The sequence below is a fragment of the Electrona antarctica genome (genome assembly GCF_951216825.1).
Source record: "Electrona antarctica genome assembly, chromosome: 7".
NCBI classification, from domain to species: Eukaryota; Metazoa; Chordata; class Actinopteri; order Myctophiformes; family Myctophidae; genus Electrona; species Electrona antarctica.
The window spans coordinates 16,560,778-16,580,142 of record NC_136812.1 but is presented as its reverse complement, the minus strand read 5'-3'; the positions used below and the strand labels follow the sequence as shown (position 1 = coordinate 16,580,142).

Here is a 19,365-nt window from a genome sequence, read left to right as displayed (position 1 = left end):
ACGACCATGACCCCTGCAAGTAATACACCATAACAAATGCATGTGAGTGTCGCTGTGCGGTTATTTGGATTTGTGGAAAGGTCTCCGTGAGGGCAAGTTCAGCTGTCCCAAGTCCAACCCCGGGTCATGCGAATTTCCCTCTCATGCATTAACACGGATATAATGTGCTGACAAATATATGCTCATGAGCCCGCCCGCACGCCCGCACGCCCGCGCACACATGCACGCACGCCCGCACGCCCGCACGCCCGCGCACACATGCACGCACGCCCGCACGCCCGCACGCACGCACGCACGCATGCACGCGCGCGCGCACGCACGCATGCACGCACGCACGCACGCACGCACACACGCACACGCATGCACACACACACATCTCATCCCCTTTTCCCAGTCTCTCAGCTGGCCTGTGGGTGTGCCTAGTCCAAGGCTCTTTAACACTATGACAACAACAAATGTAACAACAACTAAAATAAAGCATGATCAAATGGACTCACGTTATAAAATCATATTGGTTGGTCGATTGTTCACACATATGAAAGGTGTGATATGGTACAGCATCGCTGATTAGAGTATGTATCACATTATTTCTGGAATGCGAGATGCATGATGTCTCTTAGGTTTCCCCCCTGAGTCTGTTGAGGCATCCAGTACTGTCCATTCATAATCCTCTGTGTGCATCATGTGTGTGTGTGTCTAACTGTTAGATGCTGAGAGCCAGAGAGAGTGTAAAGTGAGTGTGCCTGGCATATCTCTAGTCTAGGGTTAATTGTATCATAAATTCATGAGCTGCTGGTTGACGGGCATGGCTGGTATTCACACCTCGCCACTCTCTCACAGCGGGCACATAGTGCAGCATTGTGTGTGTGTGTGTGTGTGTGTGTGTGTGTGTGTGTGTGTGTGTGTGTGTGTGTGTGTGTGTGTGTGTGTGTGTGTGTGTGTGTGTGTGTGTGTGTGTGTGTGTGTATAGGCTACTCTCATGTGTCAGACAGCCCGGACACTATTAATAAACCAGCTACAAACTACATTTCTTGGTGGTGGAAAAAAGAAAATGTGGCTACAGTGTAGTGATAATTTCGTCGACTACCGAAGAATGTTCATCTATACTGCCTTTTTTCACTGATGAAAACTAAACGAAAACGAAATAAAAACTAAGCTATGATGACTAAAACTAAGACTAAATATATTGACAATTTCATCAACAAATAAAAACTAGACTAAACTGTTAGGGAGGGATTAGTGGAGAAGAGATCCAGTAGAACTAAAAGAGAAGTGATTTTATTTTTGGTTGCAGCGCTCGGGTGTCTGAAAATAGCCGATCTACAAGCTCACAACGTGTCATGCTGTGACACGTTGTGATCTTGTAGATTGGCTATTTCCAGCATGCAACCAAGTGTAAAATCGGCCATTACGGCCTGCCAAAATATTTTTTTGTTGACAAAATCAACTGTAGATTTAGTCGACTAAAATATCGAATGTCGACTTATATTTAGTTGACTGAAACTAGACTAAAACCAGTCTAAAACCAGTAAGACCTAAAGGGCGAGGTCGCATGCACGCATCCGCCTGGTTGACAGCAGACTGCTGGGCGAGCGCTGGTGCTTTGGCATGGGGGGTCCGATCAGTCCAACATATGGAATGAATTCTGTACGTGTCTTGAGTGTACAGGGTTTGATGAGGTCAGATAAATATATGGAATGTCAGAACAGGTCAGCACCATATATGGAGATATATGGGTGGCAGCGGGGCAGTGTCTTGAGTGTACAGGGTGGCCATATACTGTATGGAGTGTGTCTTAGTGTACAGGGTTTGATGAGGTCAGATCAACATGTTGAATGTCAGAACAAGTCAGCTCCATATATGGAGATCTAAGGGTGGCAGCGGGAGCAGTGTCTTGAGTGTACAGGGTTTGATGAGGGCCCAGGTAGGGCCAGGCCTTACATTTCGGCCCTGTTGAGAACTCTAGTTTGGCTGCCAGGCGCGGCTGCACTAATAATTTAAGCAACGACTGTTTCAGGACGGCGACGCTATGCGGAAGTACGGCGGCTATGACACCGTCGCCGTAGCTGTCAAAATCGTTAAGCAAACAGCCGTCGGCGACGGCGACATTGGTTCCCATGGTGACGCGTCTATGCAGCATGTGTCAAACATAAACACTTTTTTTTTAAACACCCCGTTGCGGGTCAGCTAACTTGCCGATATTGCTTAATTCTTACATGCGCTGGACATGATCAGCAGTGGAAAGAGGAAGGTGTTGGAGCAATCTGTGTTATTCTAAAACCGTTTTAATAAACATGGTTAATATGACATATGGTATTAGTGTTATTTCTTCATTCAGAGCATGTCAAGCACATTACACAGCATAAGAGAGGTGATGGAGCAATCGGTGTAAATGTATGACAGCTATAATTTCAATAAACATGGTTATGACATGGCGTTGTAGACACTACATGTAAGTGTATGTTCTCCCGTAGTAGAAAGGGCTGCGACGGAGAGCAGGTTTATGTATCGAGCACTGATCCATTTCCGGTCGCCGTAGCCGACTGCCGTATCCGTCGTTGCTTAAAGTCGCTCATTTTGGGGCAGGCCCGTCTAGAGTTTGAATGGACAGGTATCAGTCAAAAGGGAGACATCGAAGAGGAAAGACGGGTGGGTAAGGATCAACATATGGCAAGTCAGAACAGGTCAGCTCCATATACTGTATGAAGATCTAAGGGTTTGAGGTTTGAGGTCAGATGTATAGTTTCTGGCCGGCTCCATATATACAGATCTAGGTGATGATCCAGTCTTCTCCACATGGCTATCCAGGGTTTGATGAGGTTGTGATCTTCAAATATGGAGATTGCCATATATGGAGATTGCCATATATGGAGCGTGTCACGAGGCGTGACGGACTAGCAATCATATATGGTGGCGTGACGTGTCACGAGGCATGCTGGAGTCACTGACAGAGTCTGACAGAACGCTTTGCAGGTTTTCATAGTAATCTGCGACCTACAGTCATCAACATTTGCTGTCAAAATTAACACTGCTATAGTGTGAAATATTCTTCACCAGATCATGTAGTACATCACTACATGTGGTCACATCTTAGAACAGTGTGTGAACATCTTTGGTTCTCTCGTTCTGCCCTCCTGTTGTTGTTTATTTGACACATTACACTCTGCACACACCTTGAGGGCAATTCTATTGCGTAGTATGTGATGTGGGTAAATATGTGGCGCTGGGAAAGAGATGTTTTATTACTTTGCTTTTATTACAGAGGCATTCTAAACAGACGTATGTGTCATTATGAAGGCTATATGTCGGGGCAGGGTCTTACCTCCGTGATCATTGTGTAATTAACTCTTTCATGGAGTGATAATAAACATACAGAGATTGTACAGCCGGCCTGGGCACACAGAACAGCCCCGCTCTGGCGTAGAATGACCCCCCCGTGAGAAGTTCCCGGTTCCCAGGACCCTGTGTGTGTACGTTGGGGGGCAATAACTCACCGAGTCCCCTGACTTCCTCTTTCGGCCCTGCCGTGCTGCCTTTTATGATCCACCTCCTCTGCCATACAGCTGCTGTCTCTAGCCTCTCGCTCAACTTGATTGGAGGAGACAGGAAAGCCTGGGCAGGGCAGCTAGGATGAGGTGGGAAGCTGCGGAGTTTAGGGTGTTCACGGTAGCTCAGTGTGTTATCCTTGCCATCACCGGGAGATAGAGCATCAATGTGTCCGTAGTCCGTACACAGACAAATGTGTCTGTGGTACCTAAGTGCCCTTATTTTAATATACTGTATTTACATGTATGTACTGTATGTTTTTGTTTTGTTTGTTTTTTTGTTTTTGTTTTGTTTTTAAGTAATTGTATTGTCTGATGTATTATGTATTGTTATGTTGTATTGTCTGTTTGTACAAAAAAAAGAAAAATGCAATAAATATATTGTTTTAGATTTTTCTGTATTTTACATAAGATTATATTGTTCTTATTTTACAATTTAGGCATTTGGCAGAGTGGCTGGATTTGATCATAAGACCCAAATACTGTGTGTCAGTCTCCAGGTTTTCCTCAGAATAATGTATCACACTGATTTACTGACACATTGGGAGTCCAAAAAAAAAAATCCATCACAAAGCCAGCATGGCGATGACCCCTGATATCTGCTATTTTTTAATAGCCAACATATACATCGATGTAGTTGTAAAAGGTATTGTGATGCTGTATTAACACATTTTGCTGGGGACCCCTGGAAATGATGGACCCCATTTTGAGAACCAATGGAGTATAAAATGATTTAAAACCACAATCAATATTGCATTGCATTGCATGTGAACCTAACACTCTATAAGCTGCCCAGCTTATAGATTTAGTGTTAGAGTAAAATACAAAATGTTCAAAAAGGCCACATCCTGTCTCGAGACTAAGAGAGAGGTTTTTGTACTGAACAATTCACATAGATGCATGGTGGTGACAGTGTGTGGGGTTTCTAACAGTGTCTCACACACAGACAATGTGCCCTTGTGTAAATGTAATGAAATCTGTTAAAAATAGCGGGCAAGAGCTCAAGGGAGGAAGCCATTGGTTCAGAACCAGTGCTAATTTCGTCAACCAAAACTATGACAGAAAAAGTTTGTTGACTACCTTTTTTCACTGAAAAAACAAAATAAAAACCAAGCTATGATGACTAAAACTAAGACTAAATATATTGACAATATCGACTAAATGTTAAGGGAGGTTAATCGTATGATATTTAGTCCACTAAAACTATAGGCCATCGTGCCCCGATAGAGCCTGCCTGATAAATCAAATCTTGACCATCAGGCCAAGATTCATGTCAGATCTACTGAAAATGTCTCAATAGAAGAGCATGGGAGACCAAATACAACCTACTAGACCATACGGATTGGACAACATTTTATTATATTAATTTTAAAAAGTTACATAGTGCCGCTTTAATATAATAAGAAAACAATGTCATGGTATTTCTTTTTAAAATGTGAGTTTTAAATTCGTTTTCATTGTGTTGCCCATAAATAGGGAACTTAAAAGTATCGCCCTATTCCATTCCATTGATTCAAGTTGGAACATAACCAATGGACTGATCATTACAGTAAACAAGCTCTGAAATCTGAAAGTCTGAAATGCACGTGGCCCACCCATCTGGTGGGTCGATGGGTGGGCCCTGAACCAGAAAAGAGGAACCACTGATCTGCTGAGGCTGTATTGTAGGGGCTAGAGGGAAGGGCTTGAATCTTGTGGTGGCTTTGTAAATTGCAATCATTGTGGCTCAGAGAGGCCAGTTCAAGTTCACACTGTCTAGTGTCTGGATGTCTTGTTGCACAAATTAGGGCTGTAGGGTGAAGTTGCATGTCGTTTACAGTGAATTGAATCAAAAGACAAGGGGAAGCTAGTATGCAAAGTGACCGTCGCATACATCATTGTGTTGTGTCCTTTTTTAGACTGTTTGTTTTGTGTGTGTAGTAATACGTTCATAGTGTGTTTAGTGCGTGTGCGGTATTTCTGACCCCTGATCACACAAAGTATTTTAATCCAATCAGCTTTTCACATGACTGTCACGCACTCGCTGCTGCCATGGTAACATGTAGAGGAGGGAGAGAGGACAGGAGGAATAGAGTGGTACATAGCTCTTTCTGTACTGGCGCTTTCTTTTATCACTCTGACATTTACACACATGCGCGTGCGCAAGCACGCACGCACGCACACACACACACACACACACACACACACACACACACACACACATGCACACACGCACGCACACACGTGCGCACACGCACACGCACACACACACACACACACACACACACACACACACACACACACACACACACACACACACACACACACACACACACACACACACACACACACTGAGTGCAGTGTATGTACAGTATCCATTACCATGTGGTGTGGGAACTGTTCTTTTCTCCCTTCTCCTGCTCAGATGAGTAGAATATACTTTGTAATCCCTGACTGTCGTACAATTTACAAAGATAAAGTTGATGTCAAGGATGGGGGCCACTATCTTGACAGACTTCCGTATTTGTGCAAAATGCAGCGTGAGGCCTGTAAAGAAAGAAAGTGATGGCAACTGAAGATTGGAGGAAAAGACTGCAAGAGTGACCTGATAAAGATCATTACGTATAATACATTAAATTACCCAAAACAGGAAATGTAGTCAGAGCTCCTACGACTCCCTTAGACCTTCAAGAGGGACAGCAGCAGTGCACATAAGTAGCATATAGTTATTGTTCTACAGAATCCTTGAATTCAAAACTAAGTCTTGTTGCCAGGTAGAATTTAAAATAGAAATAATGGAGGTCTGTAGACATATTTTAAATGAAGACAAAGGTAGCTTTTCCAAAAGACAAAATATAAATCAAAATGGAGTAATAACGAATATCCATTCCGTACTGTCTTTTGGAGAAGCAGACAGACTCTGCCTGCTCCGTGCTCCTGCTGATGTCTTATTGCCACAACAGCAGGAGCAGGCAGGGTCTCTGAATTATCTTTTATTTCTCTAAAACGCCAGGGTCATCTTCACAGTGAAGAAGACCCTGGCGTTTTATTGAAATAAAAAGGATAATTCAGCTAATGAAAGGCTAGGACATAGAGTTTTTATATACTGTAGTTAAAAAGAGCAGCAAAGAATGTCTTCATAACAGCTTAGAAACACATAGGCCTACTGTAGTGTGATACTTACACTACGTATACTTCCCTTTAGAGGTGAAAAGGTTAGTCTGTGCCCTGTGGTTGGTTCTTGGCATGCCAATTCCCTTCTTCTTCCATTTCCTGTTCTACTTAACTAGCTAAATCATACTTTAGTCTTGTCTCGCCTATTCTGAGTCCTGCGTTCAAAATGTAATTGAGTAAAAGTACAAAAGTATTGGCATCCTTAACGTACCTTTTAAAATACTATCTTTCAAATGTATACAAATCTTTTGAAAATATACCACATGCTGAAGTATATGGCTGAAGTTGTTAATGTTTTATAATAATAATCTAAATTTAGAAAGTAACGATATCATTTTAAAAAAAAAAAAAAAATTGTAGCACAGTAAAAGTACAATACAAGTACAAGTACAATATGCCTCAGTCAGGGATGTAGTGGAGTAAAAGTATTGAATATTGGAAATATTCCAGCAGTAAGTAAAAAATAATACAAAAATACTGTAAGTATAGGCCTACGGTAGGCTACTTGTACAAGTTACTTTCCACCACTGCCATACAGTAGGTGATTCATTGCTAAAAGGACATACCTGTGGACAGGCCTAAGGAGACTCATAGGCTTGCTCTTGCACTCTCACTCTGCCTGTTGTTGTTGTTGTTTGTTGTGTGTTTTGGGCATGTCTGTGCAGTGTGCATGTCTTTGTTCATACAGTTCTGTTTAGTTGGAAATAAAAATGGCTTAATGTATTTGTCCATTTTTGTCATGCCTTATTGAAACTAAGTCATGACAACTAGGGTATAGTGAGTCAGTTCGAACTTCCTGCATTCAAGGGTGCGTGCCAGAATCATAAGAATGTTTTTTATTTTTCCATCTTATTTTTCCCCCTTATCCCCCCACTGAAGCTGTAGCCTATATTTTTCTCTTAAACAAACCGAAAACCGAACCTATGATTTGGAGGGCACAGTCAGCAACACTGGCTGAAGTTGACTGACTGTGAAGGAGGGCTGCCAAGTGTCACTTTTCAACTGCATTGTTAAAGATATTCAAAGAGCCCCACCTGCTGGATAAAAGTGGTATATTTAGATCAGATTAATAGCACATGGCATTGAATGAGAAAGATACGTCCATAAGTATTAAGAAAAAGCATCAGAAGTTCAACTTTAGTCTGCAGCCCAGAGGGCTATTATTTTTCTGGAAGTTTTAATCTGGAACTATATTCTGAAAACACCCTGGCAGTCCTAAACTAAGGTGGTTCCTCCTCAAATATAAGCTAAACCAAATGTACTCAAGCCAGAGACCCTGAATACTGTATGTGCCCAGAATAAACACTGGTATGTATGTTTGTCTAAAGTCCAACAGAAGTAGGATTATGACCATGGGTAATGTGTACAGTTAGTTCAAACACTTTATGATCAAGAACTTTTATCCAAAGCCATTTACATGATTGATTGATTGATTGAAATATGTATTAACAGTTTGCAGAATTACAGTACATTTCAAGCACAAACTCAATACAAAGACTGTTAACTGTGAGTGGACGACCCAATTAAGCATTACACTTGTTTACATTCATCAAAACATTTAGAGACGTACAAATAGACACTTCTATATAGACAAAGAACAGAACAATCATGAATTCATCATAGGTACAGATGTGTGGGGCATAGCCTAGTAAACCAAGGGTTCCCAAACGACTCCCCAAAATAAGCATATTCAAACCAAACTGGGGAACCCCACCCTGACAAGCACTTGGAATTGTATAGGCATTACATTTAGTTTTGACTCTGTTCCACTGATCACTATTGTTTGGAAATCACTGGCTTAAGCCACAGCGGAAAGTGAACATTAAGAATAGGGGGTTTCAACTGATTATGAACCACCACCCTGAGTAATAATCAACCTGGGGACCACTGTTGTTTTGGGAGGGGGGATATGGGTGTGGTGTGGGGGAAAAAGCTTGAAATGAAAATAAATCAAGCCCTTAACAGTCATTATTTAACTGACATATGCTAGTGGTCCGGAGCTCAAAAAAGACTTAGAACCACTGATCTATTTCTTTCCCATGGTTGCCCTTATTCTGTTCTCTAAGCTTCCATAAACTCAGACAGCAGACACATGCGATTGCAGGGCTTAAAGCCAAAAAGAAATCCCAAGACTGAAAATATTTTTTTGCAAAGCTGCACTGATCTCATTAAATGACCCCTGTGAAATCCTCAGGACTGAAATCCGTCCCCAGGACTGAGAACTTTAAGCCCTGCGATTGCATGATTATCTGGGCACATTTCCTAATAATGGTGAAACAACCAGTCAATCCATGGTAGGCCTGCACTTTCCCTTGAAATTCTAATTACGTTTTCTGTAGAAATTATTGATATCAGACTTCCCAGTAACTGACAACATCGATGTGTCATCATACATCACCAGTTAATTCAGTGCACCAACTAGGTCGATAAAAACAAATTTTCGATTTCCTACATTACTAAATGCATGGTCGGGGACCTTCACGGACCACCAGTTGAAAACCTCAAGGCCATCTGACACAATGACAAAACAAAACTTCATTGTGCAAATCATTTTATTCATAGATTGCAGCGATTACAGGTACAGTACATTGCAGCTTGCCTTCCACAAATAACCAAGCTCAGGTTACCTCTTATAGCAAATCTCATTCTCAGCCTTTACCAGTTATGAGTCTCTCCACTTAAATCTTTTTTTATTTATTTATTTTTTACAAAATGAAAGGAGCCCATTCAACATCAACTGGTGTGTATTCTGGTCCACTCAGTCAGGGAGTAGGAAATAAAGGGAGTAAACAGACATATTCTATTGCGGTCATGTTATAGGTCTGACCATCCCAGAAATAATAATACTACAAAAATCTATATCAGGGCTAAATGCCACCCTCAAGGTTTCTACATGAGATGTTTGAAAAATAACCGTGTTCTGCACAAATCAGTTTGCTTATGCTGGGGACACTCACTAAACGGTTCAGTTTGATGTCACACACTTTGCTGATTTTTTTTTCAAATATTTAAATGGTGACCACATTTTTTTTCTCCAAGCCTGATACGCTGGCATGACGTTATAAATGTAGTGAAAATAAATGTCAAAGACCTTTTGATGTCTGGAAAGTAAATAAAATTATGTTCTAACTTCGCTGTATTGCTATACAGTATAGGATTAAATCAGCAGAAGTAAAGCTGTTATTTAAAAATGTGGGTAACACAAAAACACTTTCTTTCTCTTATTCACATTTCATTCAAACAAAGCAAATAAACACACACACACACACACACACACACACACTTCCTCTCGCCCCAACTCTGTGGTAATTACCACAGAACTACGGTAAAATTCATAATTAAGCTGGATTCCACCGAACATCCTTGATCACCATTAGATGACAAAATTACAGACAGACGCAAACAAAATGGGCGGTAGTACTGTATGTGTCTAAACTCAAGTCTTTTGTTAAGAGCCGCTTTTAGCCGAAGGTGAGAGAGGAACCATTTATTTTAAAAGGAGCCTGCAGGCTTTGTGTACTTCTATATTTTCTTCCTCTTCCCGTGTTCCTCTCTCAGAGCCACCAGAAGCGCACGTAGACAATGAGCATAATGAAGAAGACGCCGCCGGCTGCCAACTTGGCATAGGTGGAGCGGGTGTTCAGGTACTTGGCATCACTCCTGTACTTCTTAGACAGGCTGGACAAGTTGCTGGCCTTGGAGTCCAGTGCTGAAAGATAAGACAGAGACTAGGGGGTGAATGAGATGATACGGTAAAAGATTACAAAGTGAAAGTACATCCTCTTCTGTCTTGTCACTGAGAGAAAGATTGACAATCTGAAACAGAGACGGGCCCTCTGCCTTTCATTATTCAGTGAGAGACATGCACACAGATGGCACTGTGCTTGACCTCAACATCAAGCGCTTCAAGCAGCCTTAAAGGCCTTTTTCAGACAGGGAGCGACTGTCCCTTAGTAATTCATTTTCAATGAGAGGCATGCGTATATTTTGGATGCACAGAGAAGTTGAGGGGCGATTACGCATGCGTATTTTCAAAGGCGCGGTCCCGTGAAATTGTCACACACATGCTCGTTTGTGCACGCACCCGCAGGGCGACTAGAGTGACCGGGATTGTGGTGGGTTTTTTTTTTTTTCACGCTACGTGCCCCGCACCCCTCATGAGCAGATGCGTTGCTGATCCAGGCGAGAACGCCTGCGTCACTCGCTCCCTGTCTGAAACGGCCATAAGGCTGCAATCTGGAACTTTTGTTAATGAATAAAACATTATTTTAAATAACCAACCATTCTGTATGCTAGAGAATATTAATACATAAAAAAGCACAGTCTTCAGAACTTATGTTCCGGTCGCATTGACCTTCATCAGGTATCCCTTTTTGTCTTTTCATGCGATCAGTCTACTCCAATGCACCCGTCCTATCAAGTGGCAAAATACTTTTTTGACCCAGAGAATGTTAATACAAAATAACAAGTGCATATTCGGTGGTTGCAGGTTGTCTCCCTACTCTTCCACAGAGACCCTACCATTGGGTAGAACGCCTACTGGACAAGTAGCCCTGCCTGGAACTCACACACCCAATATCTCCCCTGTCCAAGGGTGAATTCTCACTTGTCTGCGCGCTAATGTTTGGTCTCCCGCGTGTGAGCCCCCCCGGGTCCGAATCCTAGGTGTAACAGTTTCATGTAACTCTCTCCCGTGAGGATATGACACAAAACGTATTGATTGCAGCTTTTCAATGTTTAACAAGAAACCTGATGAGATTATCTTACCAGACAAGGCCTCGCCTCTCTGCAGCACTTCCTCTATGTTAGCCACCATGATCCTCTGCACATCCTGGAGCTCTGTGTTGATGTTGCCCAGATTCCTCCGTGCTCGACTGTCAATGTACGACTTCTTGGTCTTCTGAATGTATGTGTCTGATTGATATAAGGGAGAGACATGAACAGCAAGTAACCGCTGGTGCAGTGGAAATCTACCTAATACTAATAATTAGGCCTACGTGTGTCAAATGACCAGCTACTGACAGCTACTACCACAGTAAAATCTGCCATTTTCTTTTTTAGTAGTAGCCATTTAATAGCCAATCATTTTTTTACCGTATTTTTCTCCCCAATTTAGTCATGCCAATTAATTCCTCCAGTCCCCACACATATTTCTGTGTTGTCACTGCTGTTGTATCCTACTGACTCGCCTGCCAGTGAGGAGCCCCCACCGGGAGCACGTAGAAAGCCTTTGTCCTACTCCTCCCACCCAACACTCCCTGCTGACAGGTGCCACCCCAGCCCGTAGGAGTACAGTAGGTGAATGGTCGGCAGGGACCACTTCGCCAAAACTCAGAAATATTGTATATATGTAACTCTGATTAAGCATACAACTGAGTTAAATCAACACCGACTATTTTACTGCTCCTTAACTCATTCATAGCCAAATTGCAGTAGCAAAAGTTCAGCACAGGCCAACATAGGTTTATTATTATTTTTATTTTTAAGATAAAAAAAAGTATTTGGCCTAGAATGAGTTAACCATGACCCAAACCACCGATACAGATACTCTCTTGATTCTTACCAAATTCAATGAAGGAATAGGGCCGGGACACTGTGGGGACTTTCTTTCCATGCTGCTCATGAAACTCTGCTTGTAGGTCTTCGAGGTAAGCAAAGGCCAGTTTTTTGGGAAAACCTGCTTCACACAGGACAAGGTAGACCACTCCTTTCTCTATGGCGTAGCTGGAAAGAGAATGTGTGATTAAGTTCATTAAGCGTGATTAATCACTATGGCATAAACAGGGTTACAAAGTCTGTGTCATCATGGGTTCATTCATGTAGCAGAAAAGGTAATGCAGTAAGCAGCACAGTAGCGCACACCCCAAGGGCTGTGGTGAGGTGCTGACCACTGGAATAAAAAACAAGATTTTGTTCATTCTGAGTAAGGCCAGAAGTCCGAAACAACAATTAATAAAATAGAGCCATTGTGTAAGACACTTTTTTCCTCTTTTTAATCATGGGCCTTAAGGTCCCTGCACACAGAGCACGTTTTTTTGGATTTTTAGCTGCGTTTCTCCATCGGTTTTCCGAAAAACGTGTCCGGTGTGCAACCACCAAAACTCTTCTTAATTTTGATTGTGAAAAAAGTTGAAGAATTATACAGTAACATTATACTATATTGTTATTATGGTTATTTATATCTAACCTTTATATTTTACCATCACACACACACACACACACACACATATATATATATATAATTGTACTTACATAATACATTTTAATATGACATATTTGGCAGCCTGTAGGAGCCAAGATGTCTCAGCTAGGCCTGATAGCTACTGTTTTTGTTACAGACAGTCTGTCTGTTGTGGTTCAGCCTGTCCTTGTAGCAGCTAGTAGAACTATGGTCTGAGCCCTGTGTTTTCTGGCAGAACTACCGTATTACTGATCTGTGTCAGACTGTGTGTCTATAATGCTTCTCCCCATGTTTTCACGAAACTTGGATTAGCGATTAAACCCGGATTTAACAGATATCCTGGTTTATTATAGCCTGGATCAGCGATTAACCGGTTTCATGAAAACTGGTTAATCTTGCCAGATTAACTTGGCCAGTTAACCTGGATATGTTGAGGCTTGATTCGGTTTCATGAAAGCAATGCCACATTAGTTCCCATGGAAACGAATGCTTTGGACTTAACCTGCTCCGGACCAGGCTAACAGCCAGGTTTAACCTAATCCTGATGTCTTTACTGTTCATTAAGCAGTCAAGCTGATCACACACCAATGATGTTTTCCACACTTATTCAATTATTATGGGTTTATGTTGCCTTATTTTTATCGGTCTGCATTAAAGGACTAATTTAAGCACCAAAAGATATAGGCTGCACAACATCATGAGATCAGCTACTTTTGGTGAATGTTCCCCAGAATAGGTTTGCTGTCGTGCAAGTGGTTATATTATATTTTTTTATTTTATTTTTGTAAAAGTGAAAACCACTAAATATTACCATTACTCATTGTTTTACAACATATTACCATTGTAACGATTCACCCACTATTGAACCCATGACCCACAGTTCACCAGTCTGGCCCCTGTCTGGACAACAACCCCCTTCCCCAAAGGTAGCTCCCTCAGGAGGGAGTTGTGGCCAAATATCACAATGCGACAATATCATTATGCTTACAATATTAAGAATTCTGTTTTAAGTTAATAGTAGTGGTAAAATGTAGACTATATTTTTGGGGCAGTTAATCATTCAGTCTATCCACTATTGGGAGTATTTTCTCTCTTTAATTACAGCAGCAGTATTTATTTTAGAAGCTTAAGTCCTTGTATCAGTAAGTCTGGAATAGATTAGTAAAGATACTGAGATATACAGAAGGGGGCAGTAATGCAACTATTAAGGATGCTAACTGCCATAATACCCCATGAAGAAGAAGGATCAGTAAATCTGTGTTCCACTGAATGGGTCTAGAGACAAAAAGCCAGGCTGTCTATTCAGCCAGGCTTTATGATCCTGGCTCGCTAAATCCGCCTCGCTTGGCTTTAGTGGAACGGAATAAACCAGGCTGTACAGAACAGGATTACAGGATTTAACAAGACTGGTTTTGGCTTAAACCTCTTGAGCCCCAATCCCCCGCCGGCGGGGGCAGGGGCTGTCCACCTCATGAACAGCTCTCAGCGGGTAAATGGGGCTGGTCAAGGTCTTAGGTTCCAACTCCCAGGACCCCCCTGGGATTTAAGAGGTTAAATCCTGGATTAGTTAATCCAAGTTTCGTGAAATAGGCCCCAGGTGTGGTTAGAATATTCAAATATGACTTCCCTGTGTATTTTTTGTTTATTCCTGAAAGCTGAAAGTCTTGAGTCAAAAGGCCCAATCGAAATCATAGAGAAGGATAGAGTGCGGATCTGGAGCGACAGCCCCGCCCCCCTGCTATTCATTTCAATGGAAGTTGCTCAGTGGCGTTTTGAAGCACCCGGAAGAACGCTCTACTTCCGCATTTGACCACCAAATTTTGGTGGTCAAATGTGGAAGTGCAAACGAGCACTCAATGTTAAACTCCAGCTGCGTGGGGTTTCCTAGTGCTAAGTGCAGGGGCCTGCCTGCAGTTCCATCTTCGACCACTATGTCTCGGTGGCTTCAACGTTGGCCAGCCTTTCTGGGGGCTTGATCGAAATACACCACTTTAGTGTCATCATAACCTAACCCCTCCCCCATTATCATACAACAACAGCTATGGGCAAGGCTTCTCTGCTGTACGCTTTTAAAAAAAGATCTTCCTCCTAATATAATCATAGTACCTGATGATCATGTTTTAGGGGGGGACAAAATCACGGCACATATTGTCTCGACTCCTATTGCCTCATCAATTACTGATTGATCCAGAATTCCACTACGAAAAAAACAATGAAACATTGTAGTACAACACTCTTATTTAGCATTGTTGTACTGCACAACCCTTTGACTCCACAATTAGCCCTTTGCTAAGTCCCTCCCCAACCCGTCCTTGTCCAATAGGCACAATAGCAACGGTTACTAAGTGAGGAGAGGTGACAAGCTTTCCTTCTCACCCATTGAGAGGCATGTTAAATGACGGGATTTTAGTAGCAAGAGCTTCGAAATGTCTTCTAAAATCAAGTCAACCATGACTTTATTTCACTAAACTAGAAATACAAGGACATTTTAGAGGGAGAAATAGTATCCAACTGAATCAACTATTGCTATTGCTAAACTATTTTGGATTGGCATTGGACAATCGCTTTTGGGGTGGGGTTTAGCGAAGGGCTAATTACAGCATAATGCAACCGTTGGCTTAATCCCAGAACTGCTAGGAGACACAATAGCCAGATCATCTGCATACATAAGATGGTTTTTAAGGGTGTTACCAATCATACTAGTTTTGCAGCCTCTTAGTTGGTCAGATGCATCATCCATGAACATGTTAACCTGTTCACTTTTGGCGCGGTAAATTGTACTCACTGAAAGGCCATGGCACCAGCTTCTAAAGTGCAGCGTGTGGGACTCTGCTCGTTGAGTTTCCTGAATAGTTGTTTAGCTTGACTCTGGTACTGCTGGAGGTCCCGCCCTAACTAAACACACAACACCAAAACAGGTTAGAAAGTTGACTTAAACCTCAGACAGAAACACACTCTTTAAGGCTTGTTGTATTGATTTGTACTTGAAATGTACTGTAATTCTGCAAACTGTTAATAAATCAATCAATCAATCAATCAAAATCACTGTTATGCATCATCAGCCTGGGGTTTTGTTTCCAATTAATTCTAAACTAAATTACTGACCAACATAAATCATGGTCAGTTACAGTATATATACATAATTGAATTGACCAGTGATTATGAAACAATGAAGACAGATTCAGCCATGTGTTGACAAGCTTTTGCTTGAAATGTCACTACTGGTGTCTGGTGCTATAATTCTTCTAACAGGAGCTTTGGTTTGCAGCTCTATTTTTTTTTTTTTTTTTTTTAGAGCTTATACAGTTCAAACTTATTTGGATATCTTTTGGTACAGCATCCTTCTTCACAAAGTTACTAGGAGACTATTCCCAAAATAACTGCAGCACTGTAGGAGAAGCATACAGCATCTATCTATTCTAAATAACATACCAGATCTGTGTACAACTATTATTTGCGTGTCATTTTTTTTTATTGATATGCAATATGCGTCAATGCGTGTTTTGTTCTGCCACAATCACACTTGTAATAACTATCCAAGTATCCAAGGGATTTTGAATACTGACTATTTGGTGGCTGTTCTGACTTTCACCCACCCAACTTTGAGTTAAGCGGGCTACTCTACACTAAACTTTGTACAGGCACAATGGCATGATGCCATTGTGATGTTAGAAGATGTTGTGATGAATTGAACATGGTGGGGCCTATTGTAAAAGTGTGTTGCTTTATGCTTCATGGTGTCGTCCACAGTTAACAGTTTTGTTTTGAGTTGTGCTTGAAATGTACTGTAATTCTCCAATCTGTTAATAAATTCATCAATCAATGGCACATGACTGAGTCTTGCGTGAAACCATCACTGGTACATTACAGATACACATGTATGATGTTAAAGCACGTGCACACACACACACACACACACACACACACACACAGCAGAGCAGAGACAGAACAAACCTTTTCGCTTCCCTTTGCGACAGCAAACAAGAGAGCAACAGGGAAAAATGTTAGAGTCCTGTCAGCAAGGTTTGAGCACCACTGATATAGAAAGATACTGGTAGGTTTTTCTGAAATCTATTAGGATTTTTAATAGAAGACACATTTTGTAGAATCGGGCTCAGGTTCAGAATTTAAATTTAAAGCCACACTCTAATGTATTATGCAATGTCGGATCAACTCAAGTGTCATTAATAGATGGCCAGGTCACACTAGAGAACTCATTTTGGGAAATTGAGTTTGTCCAAGTATTAAGCCAATAACTCGCAACTACATGGCATCTCCAATAGGATGTTAAAGAACACATATTATCCTAACAATCAGATAACACATAAGCCACGTCGTAACGTTGGTGCAGGACAGGTCAACATCCAGAACACTACTACAACACACACACGTACAGTACAGCAAGTCACAGAAAAGCCACAAAGAGTGGAAAATAACCTGCTCGTCTTCTTGCATCGAGGCGGCCAGTGGGAGGCCGTCGGCCAACCTGGCGATCATAGTCAGCAACACCATTTTAAAACCTTTATTACTCTATCTCCAACAGCAGCAGCTACTATGTAGCAGCAATGTAATGCAATGTTTGACAGGCTGTCTAGGATGACAACACCACTGACGCGCTGAGCTGAGCTGGCCGGAAACGCTAGAGCTCTGTGTATCACTTCTAAATGTGACACCGCGCTTGTGGAAACTCGTGCGCACAACTAAGGTTCCGCATAATCATCTCGTGTTCACTGTTCAGAGTAGACTTCACTCACAGCGTGGGTTTAACTTTGGATGTCTAGTAAACACCGACTGGTTGAAGCCACCTGTGTTGATCAATAACGCTTTTTGTGTTTCCCCTCCATATATATGATGCACATTTTAATCTTTGTAGTATGGAGTTGTAGATTGTAATAAGGACGTGGTAGGCAGCAGGGGGCAGCATTATCCTGGATGAGTGAACGTTTTGAATACTGGACAGATAGGCCTACACATTTTGTTAAAAGGATGAGAAAAAAAAGATCATGCCCTTAGTAAAGAACAGAGGACTCCTGTTTTGTTTTATTCATACTCATACATCATGTACTGCATCAGTCAAAGCAAAAGCAAAGTTACTATATTTACCCAGGGTAACTGGACTAAGCATTTTGATTGATTGATTGAAAAATGTATTAACAGTTTGCAGAATTACAGTACATTTCAAGCACAAACTCAATACAAAGGCTGTTAACTGTGAGTGGACGACCCAATTAAGCATTACACTTGTTTCCAATAGGGTCCACAATGTTCAATTCATCAAAAACATTTAGAGACGTACAAATACACACTTCTATATAGACAAAGGACAGAACAGGAATTCATCATAAAGGAGGTAAAAAGGGAAAAGAAACATATACAGTGAGGGAAAAAAAGGGGTGGGCGGTGGGGGGGATTCACGTTCAGCTCCGTTCATTTGTTTGATTTCCTTGGAGGAGCTGCGTTGGGTCCCCAAGTCGGCTCCGTGGCCGTACCTTGAGTTGGCTGTGTGGCCGTGACCATCTCTTGTGTTGTCCTTGTGTTGGGTCCCCAAGTCGGCTCAGTGGCCGTACCTTGAGTTGGCTGTGTGGCCGTGACCGTCTCTTGTGTTGTCCTTGCGTTGGGTCCCCAAGTCGGCTCAGTGGCCATACCTTGAGTTGGCTGTGTGGCCGCGACCGTCTCTTGTGTTGTCCTTGCGTCCATGTTTGAGGGATTCCGATTTTACAGGGGCCAGTTTCGAATTGCAGCCGTCCGTAGGTGCCCTTTGAGAGCGGTTTTGAAGGAGTCAAGGGATTCGCATGTCTTAATGACTGTTGGTAGGGCGTTCCACATTTTGGTGTCATAGGAGCGAAAAGAATTTAGTCCCTTGTTTGTGCCGAATCTGGGTTGTACATGGTTCGTTGCACTCCCTCTGGTGTTGTGGGTGTGGACTTCGTTAACATTAAGGAAGTATCTAGACAGGTACATGGGTATCTTGGTGGTGTATCGAATCTTGTGGACCAGACCCATTGCAAGATGCTGTACTCTGTCGTCGACCCTAAGCCATTCCAGCCTGTCGAAGTGGGCAGGGGTGAGGTGGGTTCGGGGGGCGAGGTCAAGTAGGAGCCTGACCAGTTTGTTTTGGGAAGTCTGGAGCCTGGTTTTAAGGGCCTTTGAGGTGCTGTGGTACCAGGAGGTGCATGCATAGTCAAAGAAACCCTGTACAAGGGCTCCTGTTAAGGTCTTCAAGGTGTTTTTGTCGACCAGTGATGAGATCCTGTAAAGGAATCTTGTTCTATGGTTGACCTTTTTGATTACGTTGGTGGCCATTTTATCACCGGAAAGATTAGCCTCCAGGATGGAACCTAGGTAGGTAATTTCATCTTTACGTGTGATAACATTGTCACCCACTCTAACCAAGAAGCCATTTGCCTTGCTGAGATTACTATTAGAGCCAAAGAGAATGGATTCAGTTTTTCCCAGGTGTAAAGATAGTTTGTTATCAGCGAGCCA

The 19,365-nt window shown here is 42.2% G+C and overlaps 1 protein-coding gene across 1 annotated transcript; it reads right to left on the bottom strand.

Moving 5' to 3' along the window:
• Nucleotides 1-9,232: 9,232 nt before the first annotated feature.
• On the bottom strand, nt 9,233-17,560 carry sec22bb (SEC22 homolog B, vesicle trafficking protein b). Its single transcript, XM_079505049.1, has 5 exons — nt 17,317-17,560; nt 15,665-15,774; nt 12,262-12,422; nt 11,466-11,612; nt 9,233-10,407 (listed from the first exon to the last, which is right to left on the bottom strand). Exons 1-5 carry the CDS (start codon nt 17,389-17,391, stop codon nt 10,253-10,255), a joined length of 648 nt encoding a protein of 215 aa, XP_079361175.1. The 5' UTR covers nt 17,392-17,560; the 3' UTR covers nt 9,233-10,252.
• Between the last annotated feature and the right edge of the window lie 1,805 nt (nt 17,561-19,365).